The 22,259-nt window shown below is 39.1% G+C and overlaps 1 protein-coding gene across 9 annotated transcripts in view; it reads right to left on the reverse strand.

Annotated features, from left to right (window-relative positions):
* Positions 1–3,633: 3,633 nt before the first annotated feature.
* Positions 3,634–22,259, reverse strand: part of WARS2 (tryptophanyl tRNA synthetase 2, mitochondrial) — a 130,489-nt gene continuing 111,863 nt past the window's right edge. For 8 of the 9 annotated variants that reach the window (XM_035252612.3, XM_035252613.3, XM_002751296.6 and 5 more), the window contains 3 exons: positions 21,013–21,098; positions 10,400–10,518; positions 3,634–7,265 (listed from right to left, as the gene is read on the reverse strand). In XM_035252612.3, coding sequence (XP_035108503.3) covers positions 6,817–7,265; positions 10,400–10,518; positions 21,013–21,098 — 654 coding nt within the window. In that variant the 3' untranslated portion in view covers positions 3,634–6,816. The remainder of the gene's footprint in view (positions 7,266–10,399; positions 10,519–21,012; positions 21,099–22,259) is intronic. The other variant, XM_078333083.1, reaches the window with a different exon arrangement.

Below are 22,259 nucleotides of genomic sequence, written 5' to 3' on the forward strand. Positions count from 1 at the left end.
ATGGTGCCGGGTCTTATGTTTAAGTCTTTAATCCATCTGGAGTTAATTTTAGTGTAAGGTTTCAGAAAGGGGTCCAGTTTCTGCTTTCTGCACATGGCTAGCCAGTTTTCCCAACATCATTTATTTAACAGGGGATCCTTTCCCCATTGCAAGTTTTTGTTAGGTTTGTCAAAGATCAGATGGTTGTAGATGTGTGGCATTGCCTCCAAGGCCTCTTCTCTGTTCCATTGGTCTATATCTCTGTTTTGGTACCAGTATCATGTTGTTTTGATTACTGTAGCCTTGTAGTATAGTTTGAAGTCAGATAGCATGATGACTCCAGCTTTGTTCTTTTTGCTTAGAATTGTCTTGGCTATGCAGGCTCTCTTTTGGTTCCATATGAAGTTCAAGGTGGTTTTTTCCAGTTCTGTGAAGAGGGTCATAGGCAGCTTGATGAGAATAGCTTCAAATCTATAAATTACTTTGGGCACTATGGTCATTTTCACAATATTGATTCTTCCTAACCATGAACATAAAATGTTTTTCCATCTGTTTGTGTCCTCTCTTATTTCCTTGAGCAGTTGTTTGTAGATCTCCTTGAAGAGGTCCTTTACATCCTTTGTTAGTTGTATTCCTAGGTATTTTATTCTCTTCGTAGCAATTGTGAATGGCAGTTCATTCTTTTTTTATTTTTTGAGACAGAGTTTAGCTCTTGTTACCCAGGAGGGAGTGCAATGGCATGATCTTGGCTCACTGCAACCTCCACCTCCTGGGTTCAGGCAATTCTCCTGCCTCAGCCTCCCAAGTAGCTGGGATTACAGGCATGTGCCACCATGCCCAGCTAATTTTTTGTATTTTTAGTAGAGATGGGGTTTCACCATGTTGACCAGGATGGTCTCGATCTCTTGACCTCGTGATCCACCCACAGTTCATTCTTGATTTGGCTCTCTTTAAGTCTGTTATTGGTGTATAGAAATGCTTGTGATTTCTGCACATTGATTTTATATCCTGAGACTTTGCTGAAGTTGTTTATCAGTTTCAGGAGATTTTGGGCTGAAGCGATGGGGTCTTCTAGGTATACTATCATGTCATCTGCAAATAGAGACAATTTGACTTCCTCCTTTCCTAATCGAATACCCTTTATTTCTTTTTCTTGCCTGATTGCTCTGGCTAGAACTTCCAGTACTATATTGAATAGGAGTGGTGAAAGAGGGCATCCTTGTCTAGTGCCGGATTTCAAAGGGAATGCTTCCAGTTTTTGCCCATTCAGTATGATATTGGTTGTGGGTTTGGCATAAATAGCTTTTATTAATTTGAGATACATTCCATTGATACCTAATTTATTGAGAGTTTTCAGCATAAAGGCTGTTGAATTTTGTCAAAGGCCTTCTGTGCATCTATTGAGATAATCATGCATTTTTTGTCTTTGGTTCTGTTTATGTGGTGAATTACATTTACAGACTTGTGTATGTCGAACCAGCCCTTGCATCCCTGGGATAAAGCCTACTTGATCATTATGGATAAGCTTTTTGATATGCTGTTGTAGTTGGTTTGCCAGCATTTTATTGAAGATTTTTGCATCTATGTTCATCATGGATATTGGCCTGAAGGTTTCTTTTCTTGTTGAGTCTCTGCCAGGTTTTGGTGTCAGGCTGATGTTGGTCTCATAAAATGATTTGGGAAGGATTCCCTCTTTTTGGATTGTTTGGGATAGTTTCAGAAGGAGTGGTACCAACTCTTCTCTATATGTCTGGTAGATTTCGGCTGTGAACCCATTTGAACCTGGGCTTTTTTTGGTTGATAAGCTATTAATTTCTGCCTCAACTTCAGATCTTGTTATTGGTCTGTTTGGGGTTTCAACTTCTTCCTGGTTTAAGCTTGGGAGGGTGCAAGTGTCCAGGAATGTATCCATTTCCAGGTTTACTGGTTTGTGTGCACAGAGTTGTTTGTAGGAATCTCTGATGGCAGTTTGTATTTCTGTGGTATTGGTGGTGATCTCCCCTTTATCGTTTTTTATTGCATCTATTTGATTCTTCTCCCTTTTCTTTTTTATTAATCTGGCTAGTGGTCTATTTCGTTGATCTTTTCAAAAAACCAACCAGCCCCTGGATTAATTTTTTGAAGGGCTTTTTTTGTCTCTATCTCCTTTAGTTCTGCTTTTAGTTACTTCTTGTCTTCTGCTGGCTTTTGAGTTGTTTTTTTTTTTTTTTTTTTTTTTTTTTTTTAATCTTGCTCCTCTAGCTCTTTCAATTTTGATGATAGGGTGTCAACTTTAGATCTTTCTTTGCTTCTCATGTGGGCATTTATTGCTATACATTTTCCTAGAGACACAGCTTTAAATGTGTCCCAGAGATTCTGGTATTTTGCACCATTGCTCTCCTTGATTTCGAAGAACATCTTTATTTCTGCCTTCACTTCATTGTTTATCCAGTCAACATTCAAGAGCCAGTTGTCCAGTTTCCATGAAGTTGTGTGGCTCTGAGTTAGTTTCTTAATCCTGAAATCTAATTTGATTGCACTATGGTAGACCTGGAATCAACTCAAATGTCCATCAATGATAGACTGGACAAGGAAAATGTGGCACAAATACACCATGGAATACTATGCAGCCATAAAAAGCGATGAGTTCGTGTCCTTTGTAGGGACATGCATGAATCTGGAAACCATCATTCTCAGCAAATTGACACAAGAACAGAAAAACACCACGTGTTCTCACTCATAGGTGAGTGCTGAACAATGAGAATACATGGACACAGGGAGGGAAGCATCACATACTGGGGTCTGTTGAGGGGGAATAGCAGAGGGACAGCAGGTGGTAGGGAGGTTGCAGAGGGATAACAGGGGAAGAAATGCCAGATATAGGTGATGGGGGGATGTAGGCAGCAAATCACATTGCCATGTATGTACCTATGCAACAATCCTGCATGTTTTGCACATGTACCTCAGAAACTAAAGTGTAATTATATATATATATACACACACACATATATATACATATACACACACACACATACACATATATATATATATACACACACACACACACACACATATGGGGGGAGAGGGCAAATTTGCTCTCTTCTTGAGCTATGATTTCACCTTATTCTGCCCCAGGACATCAGAGCTCCTGGTTCTCAGGCCTTCAGACTTTGGGACTTACAGTGGCCCTCCAGGTTCTCAAGACTTTAGCTTTGGACTGACAGTGACATCACTGATTCCCCCTGGTTCTCCAGCCTGAGGACTTGGACTGCATCTCACCATCATCTTTCTTGGGTCCAGCTTGCATATAGCCTATCATGGGACTTCTCAGCCTCCATAATCATAGGAGCTAATCCCCATAATAAATGCTCTAATATATAAATATATATCTTATTAGTTGTTTCTCTGAAGAATCCAGATTAATACTGATTAATTGGGCAAGATTCTCTTAATCATTATGGGCCAAGTTTGGACTTGAACTCTTGGGTCACTTAAAAAAAAACGTAACAACAGGTTGCACACAAGTCCACCCTCACCAGTGCATAAAGTTTGATCCCTGGAAGTTATCACAAGTTACCTGTTTTTCTCCTCTTAAATTCTTCCCATAATACCTTAGTTCTTTGGAGGAAAGGTATCTCAAGGGGGTAAAAACCACACAGGCAGATAAATAGACGATTGGCTTGATAGATCTACCTTTAATTTTGTGATTTTCCAGTATTCATAATCCTTTCAAAATTTCCTTTGAAGGGGGGAAAAAAAGAGCCTTGTAAGAAATATGCTCAAAGAGGTTCTAGGAGTTATAGACATCCCATTCCAATATAAGATATAAAGGCAAAATGTATTCTTTCCCCATGATCCAGGCTAGCTCCAAGAATCCTAAAAGGGATCTTTTAATTAGGGTTCTGGGATGCAGAGTTTTGTGGATTTGTATCTGTTCTGACACAAGGACCACTCTACTTCCTTAAGAAACATGTGCAAAAATGCTTTGCTCAACAAACTAGTTAGGTATGTATAAATGGTGAACACGGTCCTCACTGACAAAAATCTTGTAAGCAATTCTGTTACAAAATCGATCTTGCTAACGGGTCTTGGTGTATAAGTCAGGAATATCATTTTCATTTTCAGGTGTGGGAAATGGAAGTGCAGAAAAGCTAGGTTTTAGGGTGCCATTACTTTTTTAAAAATTATACTTTAAGTTCTGGGTTATATGTGCAGAACAGGCAGTTCTGTTACATAGGTATGCACATACCATGGTGGTTTGCTGCACCCATCAACCTGTCATCTACATTTGGTATTTCTCCTAACGCTATTCCTCCTCTAGGCCTCCCACCCCCTTATAGGCCCCAGTGTGTGATGTTTCCTCCCTGTGTCCATGTGTTCTCATTGTTCAGCTCCCACTTATGAGTGAGAATATGTGGTGTTTGGTTTTCTGTTCTTGTGTTAGTTTGCTGAGAATGATGATTTCTAGCTTCACCCATGTCCCTGCAAAGGACATGAACTCGTCCTTTTTATGGCTGCATAGAATTCCATGGTGTATATGTGCCACATTTTCTTTATCCACTCTATCAATGATGGGCATTTGGGTTGGTTCCAAGTCTTTGCTATTGTGAACAGTGCCACAATAAATATACCTGTGCATGTGTCTTTATAGTAGAATGATTTATAATCCTTTGGGTATATACCCAGTAATGAGATTGCTGGGCCAAATGTTATTTCTAGTTCTAGATCTTGAGAAATCTGCCTCTCACAATGATTGAGCTAACTAACACTCCTACCAACAGGGTAAAAGCGTTCCTATTTCTCCATATCCTCTCCAGCATCCGTTGTTTCCTGACTTTCTAACAATTGCTATTCTAATTGGCATGAGAGGCATCTCATTGTGGTTTTGATTTGCATTTTTCTAATAACCAATGATGATGAGCTTTGTATCACGTTTGTTGGCTGCATAAAAAAACAGCATGGTACTGGTACCAAAACAGATATATAGACCAATGGAACAGAACAGAGGCCTCAGAAATAACATCACAGATCTCTAACTATCTGATCTTTGAGAAACCTGACAAAAACAAGCAATGGGGAAAAGATTCCCTATTTAACAAATGGTGTTGGAAAACTGGCTAGCCACATGCAGAAAGCTGAAACTGGATCCCTTCCTTACACCTTATAAAAAATTAATTCAAGATGGATTAAAGACTTAAACATAAAGCCTAACATCATGAAATCCCTGGAAGAAAACCTAGGCAAAATCATTCAGGACATAGGCATGGGCAAAGACTTCACCAAAAGCAATGGCAAGAAAACCCATAATAGACAAATGGGATCTAACTAAACTAAAGAGCTCCTTCACAGCAAAATAAACTGTCACAAGAGTGATACCTACAGGTCACCTACAGAATGGGAGAAAATTTTTGCAATCCATCCGACAAAAGGCTAGTGTCCAGAATCTACAAAGAACTTAAATTTAAAACAAAAAAGCAAAACCCCATCAAAAAGTGGGCAAAGGATATGAACAGACACTTCTCAAAAAGATAGGGTGACATTACTTAACTGAGGTAGAGGCAAGATGAGAAGCTGCCAGTCACCCGGAATATCTGATTTGTCGGTCTTGACTATTATTGTAGTCTGGTAGAACCTATTTCAAAGTGTCTCTGCAATAAGGGTAGACGGGAGAACTTGGGACCCGCCTGAGGGATTTTGACATGTAAACGTGACCGCAGTTGGCTGAATCTGATTTTAAGTCGGCATCTATTGGCTGAATTACTGATATAAACATCATCAGTCATTCCAATACCCACCTTCAAAATCAGAATGTTTAGAATCTAAAAAATGCTGCCTTTCAGCATTTTATTTTTGGTATGGATGAAACAAGCACTATTCTTAAGAATAAGGTGTAAGGATTTTACTCTCACATTTGCTTCTCTTACAGAGTGGTATTGTACAAGCTAATTGGATCTCTGGGTCTCACTTTCCTCATGTATAAAATGACAATAAGTCTCCTAATTCACAGGGGATTCATGAGACTAACCTGAAATGAATGAAAGAAAATATTTATTAAGAATATAATTCAGGGACTTGGGCTCTTGTGCGATAAATAAATCAAGTTGAAATAATGCAACCTCCTTAGAAGACCATATCCCATATCTCTAAATTTAAAAACAAATTATTGCTGGAACCGTGGGTGTCATCTTGGAAAGCAAGTTAAGCAGCTTCAATACGTTAAATCAGGCACCATCTCAGTGAGAAACACACTGAGAATGGACCCGAATCAGGCACCGTCTCAGTGACAAACACACTGTGAGAATGGACCCAAATCAGGCACCATCACAGTGACAAACACATTGTGAGAATGGACCCAAATCAGGCACCGTCTCAGTGACAAACACACTGTAAGAATGGACCTGTTTTTATGAGATCTGAAGACAAATTGGCATCTGCTCAAATGGCATCTCCAGAATTCTTCTAAGTCCTCTAACTATTGCTTTATAAAAGGGATGAAGTAGATAAAGTGTGCATCTATTATAGCAAGTACTCCAGAGAGAGGCACAATGTACTCCATTTCCCAAATTACTCCTCCTCTCAGTCACATTTGTGGAGGCCAAGGAGTGTGCCTGGATAATTAAGGATTCAGACAGCTATGGCTGCTTTAATTTTTGTTGTTCAGAGCACTTTGTTGATGGGATTTGGAACACTGTCGTACTTCAAAGCTACAAAGTGACATTCATCGAACAAAGCCAATAATCAGCTATGCCAAATTAAATGTCCCACAACTATAACTTTTTGCTTGTGAGGAAAGCTGCTGTTTTCAGAATGTGTGGAATGCAAGGCACAAAAGCCTTTCTGTGATTTCGTTGAAACCTCCTATAGAAAACCCACCAATTTCTTCACCTCCTGGCACACAGGGCATGCTAATTCTTCGGCTTTTGCAGATCCCGCTTGTAAAACCTTCTCTAAATGGTCCTTGTCCAGCTTCAGTTTTTCAAGTTCACGCTTAATTGGGGCAAACTTCTCAATCACGGCGTCTGCCACGGCCAGCTTGTAGCGAGCAGTGTCCATGCCCGCGCTGCGGCGCACCACCTCCTGCACGGGGAGCCCCGTCACCGCGGCGTGCACCGCCACCAGGTTGGACACGCCCGGGCGGCCGGCCGGGTCGTAGGTGACCTCCGAGGTGAAGTCCGTCACAGCCTTGCGGAATTTCCGCACTATCTCCTCCGGGCTGTCTGTTATTCCGACGGTGGCCAGTTTGTCAGGGTCTGATTTCGACATTTTGGCAGAAGGATCACGGAGGGATTTTACCTTCTTCATGGATGCTACGTTAAAGACACCAACACACACACCCAAGACAAAAACAAAACAAATCACCAGGAATGTCACTCTCTAGATCTTAAACATGCCAACAATATCCAACGACTATTATTTTCATCTCTTTATACAAAGAGCAAATACTCATTGTGAAAAATTCAAGCATAAAAGTAAAGATAATCTGAAAATATGTGACTGTAATGTTGACATTCTGTTGATATTTTGGGGCATCTTTTAATGCATATATCTGCACAAAATGTATAACCTTACACAAATGAAATCATAACGTCATACTGTTTTTCTCTGTGCACCTTTTTAGGAAGGACTGTTTATTTCTTCCCGCTTCCTCTCTCTTTCCTCTCTGCTCTTCCCTAATAATCATTCCCACCCACAGCCCCTGCCTTTCCTGTCCCCTAATTTGAACAATTTGTGGCAGTCTTTCCATTTCTTTACCCAGGATTATATAAGTACATACCAACACACACACTCTCTCTCTCTCTCTGTCACACACACACACACACACACACACATACACAGAAGAGAGAAGTGACTTGTTTATTGCTCTGATACAATCAAAATGTTAAGTCATGCTTAATCGTGTTATTAATTACCTATTTATGGCTAGTACTGATGCATATAAAATTGAAATAGGTAAAATAAAGCCAAAACATTAAACTATTACTTATTGCCTAAAATAAGGTTGATTTCAATGCAAGGAGTACCTTAAATTTATTTGTGTGAACTGCTGGAATAACTTAGAAATTTATACTTGCCTTTTGTTTCTGAATTGATACTAGGCACACATTATATTTCTTTGCAATGTTTTCAGCTAAATAAAGATGGACAGTGGTTAGGTTCACTGATCTTTGCCCCTGCCACAAGTTTACATTGCTACAAAATGCTGACAGGGATTTACAGTTTCTTTCCTCAAAAAGATTCCAGACTAGCATAGCCTCAAAGGCTAAAGCTGGCTTTTCAGATTCAGTTGGTAGATTGTACGTTCAATCTCGGTTGCTCATTTAAGAAAACAGAGGGCAATAATTATCAGTTCCCCTTTGTGTGTGTGTGTGTGTGTGTGTGTACATATATATGTATGTGTATCTATATATGTACACACACACATATATGTATGTATGTATATTAATTCCTCTTTGTGTGTATACACATATATATGTGTATATTTATATATACATACACATATGTATGCATATAGACAGTATATATATGTGTGTCTATATATATATGTCTGTATATAGACAGTATATATATGTGTGTGTGTCTATATATATGTCTGTATATAGACAGTATATATATGTGTGTGTGTCTATATATATATGTATGTATACAGACAGTATATATATGTGTGTGTCTATATATATGTATGCATATAGACAGTATATATATGTGTGTGTCTATATATGTGTGTGTGTCTATATATATATGTATGCATATAGACAGTATATATGTGTGTGTGTGTCTATATATATATGTATGCATATAGACAGTATATATATGTGTGTGTGTCTATATATGTATGTATATAGACAGTATATATATGTGTGTGTGTGTGTCTATATATATATGTATGCATATAGACAGTATATGTGTGTGTGTGTCTATATATATATGTATGCATATAGACAGTATATGTGTGTGTGTCTATATATATATGTATGTATATAGACAGTATATGTGTGTGTGTGTCTATATATGTATGTATATAGACAGTATATGTGTGTGTGTGTCTATATATATATGTATGTATATAGACAGTATATGTGTGTGTGTGTCTATATATATATGTATGCATATAGACAGTATATATATGTGTGTGTGTCTATATATATGTATGTATATAGACAGTATATATATGTGTGTGTGTCTATATATATGTATGTATATAGACAGTATATATGTGTGTGTGTGTCTATATATATATGTATGCATATAGACAGTATGTGTGTGTGTCTATATATATATGTATGTATATAGACAGTATATGTGTGTGTGTCTATATATATGTATGTATATAGACAGTATATATGTGTGTGTGTCTATATATATGTATGTATATAGACAGTATATATATGTGTGTGTGTGTGTCTATATATATATGTATGTATATAGACAGTATATGTGTGTGTGTGTCTATATATATATGTATGTATATAGACAGTATATGTGTGTGTGTGTCTATATATATATATGTATGTATATAGACAGTATATGTGTGTGTGTCTATATATATATGTATGTATATAGACAGTATATGTGTGTGTGTGTCTATATATATATGTATGTATATAGACAGTATATGTGTGTGTGTGTCTATATATATATGTATGTATATAGACAGTATATATGTGTGTGTGTGTCTATATATATGTATGTATATAGACAGTATATATATGTGTGTGTGTGTCTCTATATATATATGTATGCATATAGACAGTATATGTGTGTGTGTGTCTATATATATATGTATGTATATATGTATATACAGACAGTTCCCAACTTGCAATGGTTTATGATTTTTCAACTTTACAATGGTGCAAACGTGATATCCATTCAGTAGAAACTGTACTTGAAATACCCATAAAACCATTCGGTTTTTCACTTCCCATATGGTATTCAATAAATTACATGAGACATTCAATACTTTATTATAAAATAGGCTTTGTGTTAGATGATTCTGCCCAACTACGGACTAATGTAAGTGTTTTAAGCACACTGAAGGTGGGCTAGGCTAGGCTGTAATGGTCAGTAGGTTAGAGTGTTAAACGCATTTTTGATTAACAGTGTTTTCAACTTACAATGGCTTTATGAGGATGGAACCTGATTATAAAAGTCAAGAAGCATCTGTTTATACTTTGTAAATTATACACTACTTTATAAATACTATTATTTTAATTTTTTGGTCTCTTCCATACTTTTATAATATTTTTAGTTACCTTTTCAATAACCCAACACCGTCTACTTACTAGTCCTACACTGCAGGAAACAATGAGGACCCTCGTTACAGATCCAGAAGCCTGTCTACAGGAACACTGAGCTTAGTCCCAAGAAAGTTCCAAGCCTGTCTATTGTCCAATCCTCTCTTTAGAATATACCCTGATGTAACAATTATAAGTTTGTTACTTACTTAGAATGGACTTGGGCACTGGAAAGAACTCCCCATACTTCTTGTTGAAACCTTGTGCTAGATCCTGAACTAGTTCCATGTGCTGGACTTGATCCTCCCCAACAGGAACGTGTGTGGACCTTTAATAAAAGACAGAGAGAAAAACACAGCGAGGCTCTTTCTTAGATGCAAATGATACTGCAAGCAGCTGCATTTCCTGTGAATACTTCACTGTTGCTGTTCAGCAAATGTTCGCCAACTGCAGAGGGAAGGCTCAGACCTAAGTCTTTAACTATGGATCGGACAAATGCCAAAGAGATGTTTGTCTACTCTAGTTGTGTTTCTTCCAGAGCAGGGAAATACAGCCATCAACACCAGTGGGACGGGATCTTGCTGGGAGGGAAGAATGGGATTTTAAGTAGCATATGCTCTAGGCACAACTGTATTTTAAAACTACGCCTCATTCCCTCACCCACTCAGCACATGTTATCCCAGCCCTGACCAGATGCTTTTTACCTCAGAACTGCAGCTCACATTGAAAGACACCCCACCCTACTCTTCAAATCAAAGGTGGCAGAAAGTTCTTCAGGCAGGAGTTTTTCCTCCCTGTCACACGGGGAGTAATTCAAGATTTTTGGAATAAGCTTCATTTTCAAGTTCACTGCAATCACAGGACAATTAATATGTTGCAGAGAACTTAAAATCTACAACTACAGTGTCGATGGCTATCAAAAGCTACGTGGGGTGAAAGAAGCTGCAGAAAACACGAAGTATACTGACCTTTATGTAAATTTTACAAGTGCATACGGAAATGCTGCACAGTGTTTAAAGATGCATATATCTGTAATAATAAGCATAAAAGCCATACTGGGAGCTCCTTCCCAAATTTGTAACTGTAGCTGCTTCTAGAGAAGGTGGGAAGGAAACAGATCTGAAGAAAAGAACGAATAAGACTTGAATTTTATCTGTAATATTTCATTTTATTAAAAAATAAAGATATGAAAGCAGAATATTAGATTATAGGGAATGACTTTATCATGACTTTAATCCCACGTATAAAATTTGCAGTGTCAGAACATGACGTGGTGCGTCAAATAAGGGAAGAATAAACCGTCATAGGGAAGCCTTGAGGAGGAAAATTCTATACTGAAGTATTATGGTGGGATAGAAAGCATGTGCTTTTATATATATAATGTTTGGCTGGGAGTTTATACTTGATAATACAAGTAATACAGTGCTCTGAGGTTTTTAAATCAAAGAAACAATATTGTTCCTATGAAAAACGCAGCGAGCCATCATAGGCAAGTTTCTTACCTTTTCTGAGTCTTCGTTTCCTCGTAAAGTGAAGGTCACCATGGAGCTTACCTCATATGGCTCTTTCAAGGATTATGAGCACACTACTTGTAGTAAGAGCTCAATAAATGCTTGCTATTGACATATACATATATATATTCATTAATATCTGACATGATGAAGGACAAAATGGTAAAATAAAGATACGATAAAGGACCTTGGTGTGGAGTACACTGACTTTTTTCACACTGAATCATTTTCCTTTTTCATAGCTGACATACCACAGATATCAATGCATAATCCCAGAGGTAGTCACGGACCTGAGCAGTGACACTGATATGCATAGAAAACTTACTTGAAACTGACAGTTTGCATATCTGATCAGTTAATCCCAGAATATAAATGCTATGTGACAGGAATTCTGAGAGCTCTTTTAATTAAAAAAAAAAAAAAAAAAAAAAACAGGAACAGAACAATGAATGAAAAGGCGAAATGTCAGCATCATGACAGCAGACCCAGATGTGGTTTCTCTTCTTCTAAGGTCAATAAGTGAACGTGGGAAATTCTACCAAATAACTGTTAGGGCCAAAGCTACTGCTGTCTTCCACACAGCCTGGAGTAGAAAGCCACTGGGTCACTGAGTGGCAAAGACAAAAACAGTCCTTTTTATGTTTTCCTCAGCACTCATGGCCCTACAGGGTGCTCCTCTCTGGGATGTACACGCAGACACCCCACCATTGTGACTTTCTCTTCTTGGAGTGGACTTTGCTACGCCTGTCTTATAGTGAGGCTGACATGGAGAGGTCACCTTGATGCTCCCAAGCCAAATTAGCCAACAGAGCAGGTTAAAAAGCAATTACAGTAGCCCATAGGAAATCACCATGGACTGCAACTAGCACAGAAAAAACCATTACCATAATCAATACACTTTATGCACATCAAAATGAATATTTCCACATGTCAAAATGCTTCCAGATTCACAGAGCAAGCAAACTAAACAGAAAACACACTTAGTTTTCATAATGACTCTGCACGCGTCTTTGCCGGACGTCGGACCCTTGCCTCTTTTCTCACAATTCTGTGGGGTTTTGCTTTTTTAAAAAAAAGGATTTAAAAAACGTTAATCTTTTTCACCTGCCCCTCTTGCTCCACTCGGCTTTTTCGGCTGATTTGGGCGTGTTTGTTTCAAGCCTTCCCTCCCTGTGCTCCTGCTGCTCCTTTCACCTCCTATAACTTATCTTGGCCTTTACTTCTCATCCACTGAGTTTACACTTTACATTAATTCATCCTGTCTTTGATTCTACTCACTTACGTGCCTTATTCTCTTCATGTTTTCAGCCTTTCTCCTCAGTCTTCCTTTCACTTCAAATAATTTAGTGCTGTTCTTTAAAAATTTATACCCTACATAATGATATCCATATTAATGTATCTTCTCTTTTTTTCTATTTTCTTTTTTTTTTTTAGTTACTCTGACTGTGGTTTCTTAGACACAACATAAAACAAAAGCCTTTCATAATTCTGATTGTTATAACTTCTGTCACATAATCATGCCTCTGATCCTCTCCTATGGTGCCTAAACCATTTTTCTTTTGCTTAGGTCCTTTTTGCATCTATGACTACTTAAGATCACCCCACCCTTCTGGCAGAATTAGTGTCCAGATTAATAATCGTTCCCTACGTATATCTGCCTACAGAGATTTGTTCTCTTATTATTTCTCTCTCTACTTTTTTGGCTGCGTTTGTAAGTTTTCAGTGCTGCTGCCTTTGACCAGCCTGGCTAGGACAGGACTTTGGCGGTGTTTCTTGTCAAAAAGGATTAACTCCTCATCACTGGTTGCTTGTTGGGTGTGGAACAATGGCGCTCTAATTCAGCAACTACTTACTGAAGACCCACGATGTGAAAGGCCTGCTGCTGCGTACTGTGAAGGATACAATGAAGGGTTTACTTTCTGAAGATTTAAGGCCTCCAGGAGGAGACATACCCAAGAAAGCTCTGCATTCCTCTGGCTAGTCTTCTTTCAGCATCCCCTAACTCAGTGAATGGCAATGCATTCAATACAACACTTGGGTGAGTCAGAAGTATCAGGTCATCCCCGACACCTCCCTCTCATACACATCCAGTCCTATCAGTTTACCTCCTAAATCTCTCTTATATTTGTCTACTTTTCTTCATCTTCATTGTCACCATCATGGTCCACACTAGACTAGTGAAATAGCCTCTAAACAGATTGCCCCAGATATTTTTGTCTTCCTAAAATCCATTCTCTGTTTTTTCCTTCTGAATATTTTTCATTTTTATTATTTTTTTCTTTTTCTTTTGAAAGGAGAGAAGGAAAGAAAAAAAAAGGAGTGAAGGAGAGGAGGAAAGAGGAAGAAAAAGAGGGAGAGAGAACGGGAATATTGCTTTATTCTAAAAATGGGTATTAATAATGGCCAATCAATATTTTGTGTATTTAAAGTGGAGAATGTATATTTTGTGTATTTAAAGTGGAGAGCTCTATAAATATTTATTGAGTTTACTTGTTCCGGATCTGAGTTTGAGTCCTGGATATCCTCATCAATTTTCTGTCTTGTTGAGTCTAAATCTCTTTATGAGTCTTATGTATCTGGGTGTTAGGATCATTAGCTCTTATTGTTGCATTGATCCTTATACCACTATATTTTTGTTGCTTTGAAATCTATTTTATCAGATGCGAGAATTGCAACTCCTGCTTTTTATTTATTTATTTATTTTTGCTCTCCATTTGATTGGTAGATCTTTCCCCATCCCGTTGTTTTGAGTCTTTGTGTATCTTTGGATGTGAAATGGGTCTGGATGTAGCATACCATTGGGTTTTGATGTATCTTTTGACTGGGGGATTCAGTCAACTTAAAATTAGGGTTACTGCTATTTGATGTTAACTGGCTATTTTATCCATTCGTTGATGTAAATTCTTCTTTATGTTGATGCTCTTTACTTTTTGGTATATTTTTAGAAAGGCTAATGCTGGTTGTTCCTTTCTACGTATAATGCTTCTTTCAGAAGCTCTTGTAAAGCAGGCCTAGTGGTAATAAAATCTCTGAGTACTTGCTTGTTCATAAAAGATTTTATTTTTCCTTCAATTGTGAAGCTCACTTTGGCAGGATATGTAATTCTGGGCTGAAGGTTCTCTTCTTTGAGGATGTTGAATATTGGCCCCCACTCTCTTCTGGCTTGTAGAGTTTCTGCTGAGAGATCTGCTGTAAGTCTGATAGGCTTCCCTTTGTGGGTAACCTGGCCTTTCTCTCTGGCTGCCCTTAGTATTTTCTCCTTCGTTTCAACCCTGGTGAATCTAGCGATTATGTGCCTTGGGGTTGCTCTTCCTGAGGAATATCTTTGTGGTGTTCTCTGTATTACCAGGGGTTGAATATTGTCCTGCTTTGCTAGATTGGGAAAGTTTTCCCAAATAATATCCTGAAGAGTATTTTCCAGCTTGGATTCATTCTCTTCGTCATATTCAGGTACACCTATCAAACATAAATTAGGTCTTTTCACATAGTCCCATATTTCTTGGAGACCTTGCTCATTCCTTTTTATCCTTTTTTCTCTAATCTTGTCTTCTCGTTTTATTTCATTAAGTTGGTCTTCGACCTCTGATATCCTTTCTTCTGCTTGATCAATTCGGCTATTCAAACTTGTGCATATTTTGCTAAGTTTTCATGTTGTGTTTTTCAACTCCGTTAGTTCATTTATATTCCTCTCTATATTGTCTATTCTTGTTAGCATTTCGTCAAACCTTTTTTCAAAGTTCTTAGTTTCTTTACATTGGGTTAGAACAAGTTCTTTTAACTCCCAAAAGTTTCTTATCACCCACCTTCTGAAGCCTACTTCTGTTAATGGCACACAGACCTTTTCCAGCAGGGCTTGTTCCGTTGCTGATGAGGAACTGTAATCCCCTGTAGAGGGAGAGGGGTTCTGATTTTGGGTATTCTCAGCCTTTTTAGGCTGGTTTCTTCCCTTTGTTATAAATGTATCCATCTGTCATCTTTATGATTACCGCCTTTCTAATTAGGTTTCTGAGTGGACGTCCAGTTTATTGATTCCCAGCGCTGGAATCCGAGCAACCCAATGCACCGGCCAAAACAGCGGCGTTAAGACTGATGGTGCTCTTCTGCCCGGGAATCTCCAGTCTGGCTTCCTTCGAGTCCGTAATAAGCGGCTCTGCCTTCCTGGAGCTCCAAACATTGGTCAGAAGGGGAACCAGTCCCGATAACTCTGCACGAAGAGCTGCCTCGCTGAGGCGCCGGCAAAACCACCGCGCCGGCCACAAGAGTCGCGCTGGCGACCTGTGGGGCTCCTCCACTGGGAATCTTCTGGTCCGTGAGTGACAAAAATTCATCTGAAAGTGTGGCGTCCTCTCGTTCTCTGCGCTTTCACTGGGAGCTACAATCCCGAGCTGTTAGCGATCAGCCATCTTGGATTCTCCTTCATTCTCTGTATTTTCCTCAATTCTGTTTTAAAAGTATAAGTCATATCAAATTTGCTGTATCCTTAAAATGTACAAATAGCTTCCTGTCACTTTTTGGAGAACGTACTGGATTATCTGTTGACATCTCAGCACCATTCTCTCCCTTCTATGCTACCTCTTGATTTTCAGGGGCCGGCAGCCTGGAAACTACATTTCTCCAACTGCCTTTCATAGGGTTCTGGTTAGGTGTAGGCATTTACCCAATAGAGGGAAACTGGAAAGTGAAAGATAAAAAGAATTATTGCTTAGGTAATATGGGTGGATACGTGGCTATGAGCAGACTGCAGAAATGAACAGCTTCCTGCATGTCAGAAAAATCAGGCTTGACTGGCCTCACAAAGAATGAAGCAGTCCAGGAACTGGGAGTCTCCGAAGCCAGTTTAGGTACTCTAGCATCCTTAGAAAAAGCTCTCAAATGCTGTTTTATGATGTCTCAAAAAAGAGAAATCCTAATAATGAAAAGCTCTCAAAATGCTTATTTTCAATGGTGCTCAATGGCAGTAGCCTGTTCTCAGACACTGTGATGACATCTCTTCTCTGGCTCTACCAGTCTGAAGTTTCTGAGTGATCATTTTAATCTCTATACTCAAAGTTTTCCCACTCCCTGTTCCCCTCCCCCTCTCTCCAGCAACAATCCTGCTGTGAATTGCATATACTTCTTTTTCATCCATGTGTTCTCAATGGATATATTCATATGGCTCTCTCAAACACTATGTAGTATTAGTCAATGTGGCACTGCATTTACATAAATTGTATCTTAACATTATTCTGCAACTTGTCTTTTTCACTCAACATTTCTATTTGGGGATCTATACAGGTTAATGGTTTGACACTGTTTTCATTTAACTTCTCTATGACAAGTCATCACATTCCATAATTTCTTTATCCATTACCCCATTGATGGACATTTAGCTCAGGTATTTTTTTTTTTTTATGCAAACAGTGCTGCAGTGAAATTCTCATTCCTATTTCCTGAGGTACATAATTCTCTCTCCTTATGTAGAGAAAATGTTGAGACTCCCCATTCCAGTTCTAAATAAATAAAAATTACTCTCTATACTTTCTGGGTTTTTGTTTGGTTTGGTTTCTGCCTAAAGTTTCTTGAGGCCTTTGTTGTCTCACTTTTCCACATCATTTTTCTTTCACTTCCAGTCTTCTTTTTTGTTGTTGTTTTTGAGATGGAGTCACCCACCCTACAGTGCAGCGGCAGCCTCTTGGCTCACTGTGGCCTCCTCCTCCCAGGTTTAAGCACTTCTTGTGCCTCAGCCTCCTGAGTAGCTGGCTACAGGTGCACACCAGCACGCCCAGCTATTTTTTTGTATTTTCAGTAGAGACGGGGTTTCACCACTTTGGCCAGGCAGGTTTCGATCTCCTGACCTCAGATGATCTGCCTGCCTCAGCCTCCCAAAGTGCTGGGATTATACGTGTGAGCCACGCATGTCCAGATGGTTTCCAGTCTTCTTATCCTCTTCCCAAATTCTTCAAATTCTTGAGAAAGATAATCTGATTAGCCCAGATACTCACTGTATTTCTATCTGAACGAACTTAGTGGAACCTCTCTGAAACTTCATTTCCTCATCTGTAAAATGGGGATAATACCACTCATTTATTTTATAGCGCTATCGTGAGAACTGAGTAGATAACAAGTGCGTAGCAGTTAGTAAATAATACTCAACACATGAAAAGTCCTTCCTTTCCTTTCCCTCAAGGCTAAGTATAGTACCTTTTTCCAGATCAGTGGCATTGTAGGTACTTAGGAACTATTTGTTGTATATTGATAAAAATTATATACATATGTGTTTGCCTTGATGTGTGTGTATGCATATACATACATACAGAGAGAGAGAGAAAGGGAGAAAATATTTACTTAATATATAGCCAGCTATTTGAAATTAGGCATTTGGAAAAATAATATAGATGCAAAATAAAAACTATGAACACTTGCTATTTTTGAGCATTGGAATAGTTTGTCTATATTCAAATATCTTGTACTTATCATACTCTCAAGCTGAAGATGGCCTCAGCTGTCCATTCCTGGGTTCCTTACTAAGTTCTGCCAACATAGTTAGATAAATCTCTTATAAACTTATCTGAAAAGCTCCTCTTCTCTTTCTTTCTATTATGTTTGTTCTCTGGCCCACCATGCCACTCATTCTAATGATGATTTTGATAAAAGGAAACACTAAGATTTGGCTTGCATCAAAATTTTATGAAGAGGTTACATGTAGATTTGCTGGTAGAAAAAAAACCACAGATGTTTTATCCACCCTTCAATCTAGCATTCTACCTATCTACATTTATAATGCAAATATTCATAGACATTCTGGCTACGAGCTTTCTCAAAATCCAGACATGTCTGAAACAAAGCAAAACAAACACAAAAATACCCTCAAATACCTCATCTCTGTTATAGGGAAAACAATGATACAGCCTAAAAATCAAACCTGAGTTTGAATCCTGACTCTGCTGCTTACTATAGAGCAATTAGGAATTTCTAAACCTGAGAGAAGACGTAATGAGACAAATGCAAAATGTACATTCGCAGAAAAAGCGCTGTAGACCCACAGTCTTGCCCAGATGCTCCGAAGTCAACCGACTGGCTGCAGAGCTTCAGGCAAGTTGTGGAACCATGCTGGGCTGCACATGTAAAGCAACAGAATGAAAGAAGAAGCTCCTTAAAGCCCTTTCCCATCCTTTGCTCCACGGTATCATAAGAGTGCAGTCATTCTTGTTCAAGTGTATGCTTTTCCATAACCCTAAGCTCAAGGACTCTCCCATTACAGCTCTTGAACTGTTAAAGAAATCTACCATGCTCACGTGTCTTCTTATTCTGGTGCTGACAGTTCTCAGCTTCTGTTTTTCGTTTTTGTTTTTGGAGCCAAGGTTTCACTGTTTTGCCCAGGCTGGGCTCAAGTGATCCTCCCGCCTCAGCCTTCCAAGTAATTGGAACTGCAGACATGCAACACCGTGCCGGGCTACGCTTTGGTTCTATAAGGAAGTAGGCCTTGAAACAAAATCAGACAGCACTGTAATCATCCAAGGCACAGTCGTCATTAGTCATAACCAAGTCACAGCTCCTAGTCACAGCACTGCCTGGCCTGTACTTCATTGTAACCCTCTAATAAGACTGTGCTTAATAATTATTCCCATTTTACAGGTGAGAAAATCAAGTTTCTTCGGAGAACCTTTTCAAGCAAATATCCTACCTGTCTAGAAAAAATGTATTATTAAGACTTTCATTACGCTTTCATTTGCTACTTATTGGAGAAAAGTGTTCTAGCCTTTTAAGCAAGTCAAAAACCACTTACTACAAATAATAAATGTTATCAAGAGACCAGCATTCAAGTTAATACAACAAACAGGCAAACGATCTTTGTAAGGTTGCATGAGAATTGAAGAGGGGCTGCATGTACTCATGGACACTCCCTGTTTGTAGAGCTAAGCAGCTGCTCTTTTGGCTGTTTCCATCATAATCGCACAAGGGCTTTGGAGTCATGCCACGAGGTACAGATACTGTCATCTTCATGCTATTATCAGACTTCCAGGCAAAGAATTCTAGTTCACAGCTTTAGGGGGAAGGGATGCAAAAACATTGGTAAAGTGTCTTCTTTTCCCAGAAGCTTTCATACAGCATCGCTCTAAGTGCAGCCCAGTTGGAAGGCTTTATCTCTAGAAGGCCAAATGGGGGTCAAGAGAGGCTGATGAGGAGTTAGCACGGAAGAATTGAGACGGAGATGAAGTCAGAAACCCTGGCCAGTAGTACAGCAAGTGCAGGGATCCGCATCCTCAGGTAAGTGGCAGCAGTAGCTGACTGGATAGATTATGGGTCCAGGAAAAGTACAGGTACCCTGAATCGTATTTTAAAACTTGCTGTCAACCTGTAGGTCTAATACAGTGGCTATTTAAATTTAATTTAATTAAAATTAAGTAGAATTTAAGATTTAGCTCTTCTGTGGCACTAGCAACATTTCAGGTACTCAAAAGCCTCACATGTGGCTACTGGCTACAGGATCTAGCACAGGCATAGAACATTTCCATAAACACAGAGAGATTTAAATGTTTAAACCAACATTTAAATAGCCTGAAGTTTAGGCCAGGTGTGGTGGCTCAAGCCTGTAATCCCAGCACTTTGGGAGGCCGAGGCAGGTGGATCACGAGGTCAAGAGATCGAGACCATCCTGGACAACAAGGTGAAACCCCATCTGTACTAAAAATACAAAAATTAGCTGGGCATGGTGGTGCGTGCCTGTAATCCCAGCTACTGGGGAGGCTGAGGCAGGAGAACTGCTTGAACCCAGGAGGCGGAGGTTGCGGTGAGCTGAGACCGCGCCATTGCACTCCAGCCTGGGTAACAAGAGCGAAACTCCGTCTCAAAAAAAAAAAAAAGCCTGAAGTTTAATCAACACTGGGGAAATATATATGGCATACTGGTTACGAGCACAGACTCTGTATCCAAACTTTCTGGACTCAAATCCTGGCTCCAAGCCTTGCTAATTACATGATTTTGGACATGCTATTAACCACTCTGTGCCTCAATTTGTCCATCTGTAAAACTGGGACAATAACAGTGCAAATTTTAGAAGACTGTTGGAAAGGCTGATGTACGTAAAGCTCTTACAATGGTTTCCAGCACCTTGTACGTGCTATTTAAATGTTAGCTGTTAATATCATGAGTTTCTCACAGAGACATACTTCTATAATGCAGTACCTATTGCTGGGGAATAGGTATAAACTGATTCCGACGTCTGACCCTTTCTGCACCTCCCTTGCCCATGAATCAAGTCTGTATTGAATAGGATAGAACACTCTTGTCACCGTGAGTATGTACAGTACCGGGGTGAAATGTCTTCTTACTTGTACAACAGAATGTCGGCCGCCTGGAGTACTGGGTATGTCAGCAGACCTGCCGTGCCGTCGTGTTTCTGCTTGGCAGTCTTTGCCTGTGACAGTTGAAAGAGAGGAGGGGAAGAAGTCTGAAATCTGACTTGAACCTAATTATACTGCTAAATTAAGAAAACTTTAAAACGAGCAAATTGCGATCTGAAGCCACCTGGAGTGGTTCGTTTTTAGCAATTGAGCCGTCTTCTGGCTAGCCTGTCTTCACGTTCCAGGCTGAGGGAGGAATAAGGTGAATCCATTTCACTACTGCCCCTTTACAGGACCCTGCACTGCTGCCTATTTATTTTATTAAAGTAAGGATATAGGGATGTATTGATTCCAAATTGGATAAATTACAGGTTTCACAGACAAGGTCACAAGTTATCATGAAATTAACTTTCTAAAAATTAACATGAGTTAACATCAAAAGCCCTACTGCTTATACACGGAGATTTGCCAGTAAGTCTCACAGCATGCTACGGTCATTCCTTCATTAATACTAATTAAATATTAGGGGCCTTTCCTGTCAGTCTTACGTCGTGGTTGGTGCTAGAGACACAGCAGTCAATTAGAAGTAGTCCCCTTCATGAGGCTTACAGGCTGCTTGGGAAGAGACAAACAAGTAATCAGAAAGTGTAAGAAGTGCTCTAAGCGGAAGATTCCAGTGCTACGGGAGGCTCTGATAAGGGCATCTAGCCTTCTCCATCGGGACAGCGAAAGGCGGAATAGTGGCATAGAAGGGTGGGGTGACGGTTGCTGAGGTCAGGGCTATTTAGAGGATTAATGAGTGACAGATACGTAAGGCATCCAGAGCACATTATAGGCACTCAATAAATATTAATGCTCTCCACATTTTCCCTCTCCCTTGTAATTTCAACGTCCATTATGCAAATGTGAAAAGGTTATAAATTGGATGTGATGGCAACTTTTAAAAATTGGGTTATTTTCCAATTTGTGCGTTTCCAAATTAAACTCCCATTATCTTTACCCAGTGATCATTGTGAACTAGCCTTTATCATGAACTTTGTAATGAGGAGATGTAGTGAAGGAATTCTATGTTTGAACATTCATATTTCCTTTGAATGGCCTAGAGAATTGGCTGCTGTAAGCCAGAAACCACGTGAAGTATACTCAGAGAAGTTAAGTTTGTAACTAAATTATGAAATGCCAAAATTAATATGGCTAAGGAGAGAAGTTGTTGTATTTTCAGACTGAGCCTTAAA

The sequence above is a fragment of the Callithrix jacchus genome, chromosome 7, assembly GCF_049354715.1.
Source record: "Callithrix jacchus isolate 240 chromosome 7, calJac240_pri, whole genome shotgun sequence".
NCBI classification, from domain to species: Eukaryota; Metazoa; Chordata; class Mammalia; order Primates; family Cebidae; genus Callithrix; species Callithrix jacchus.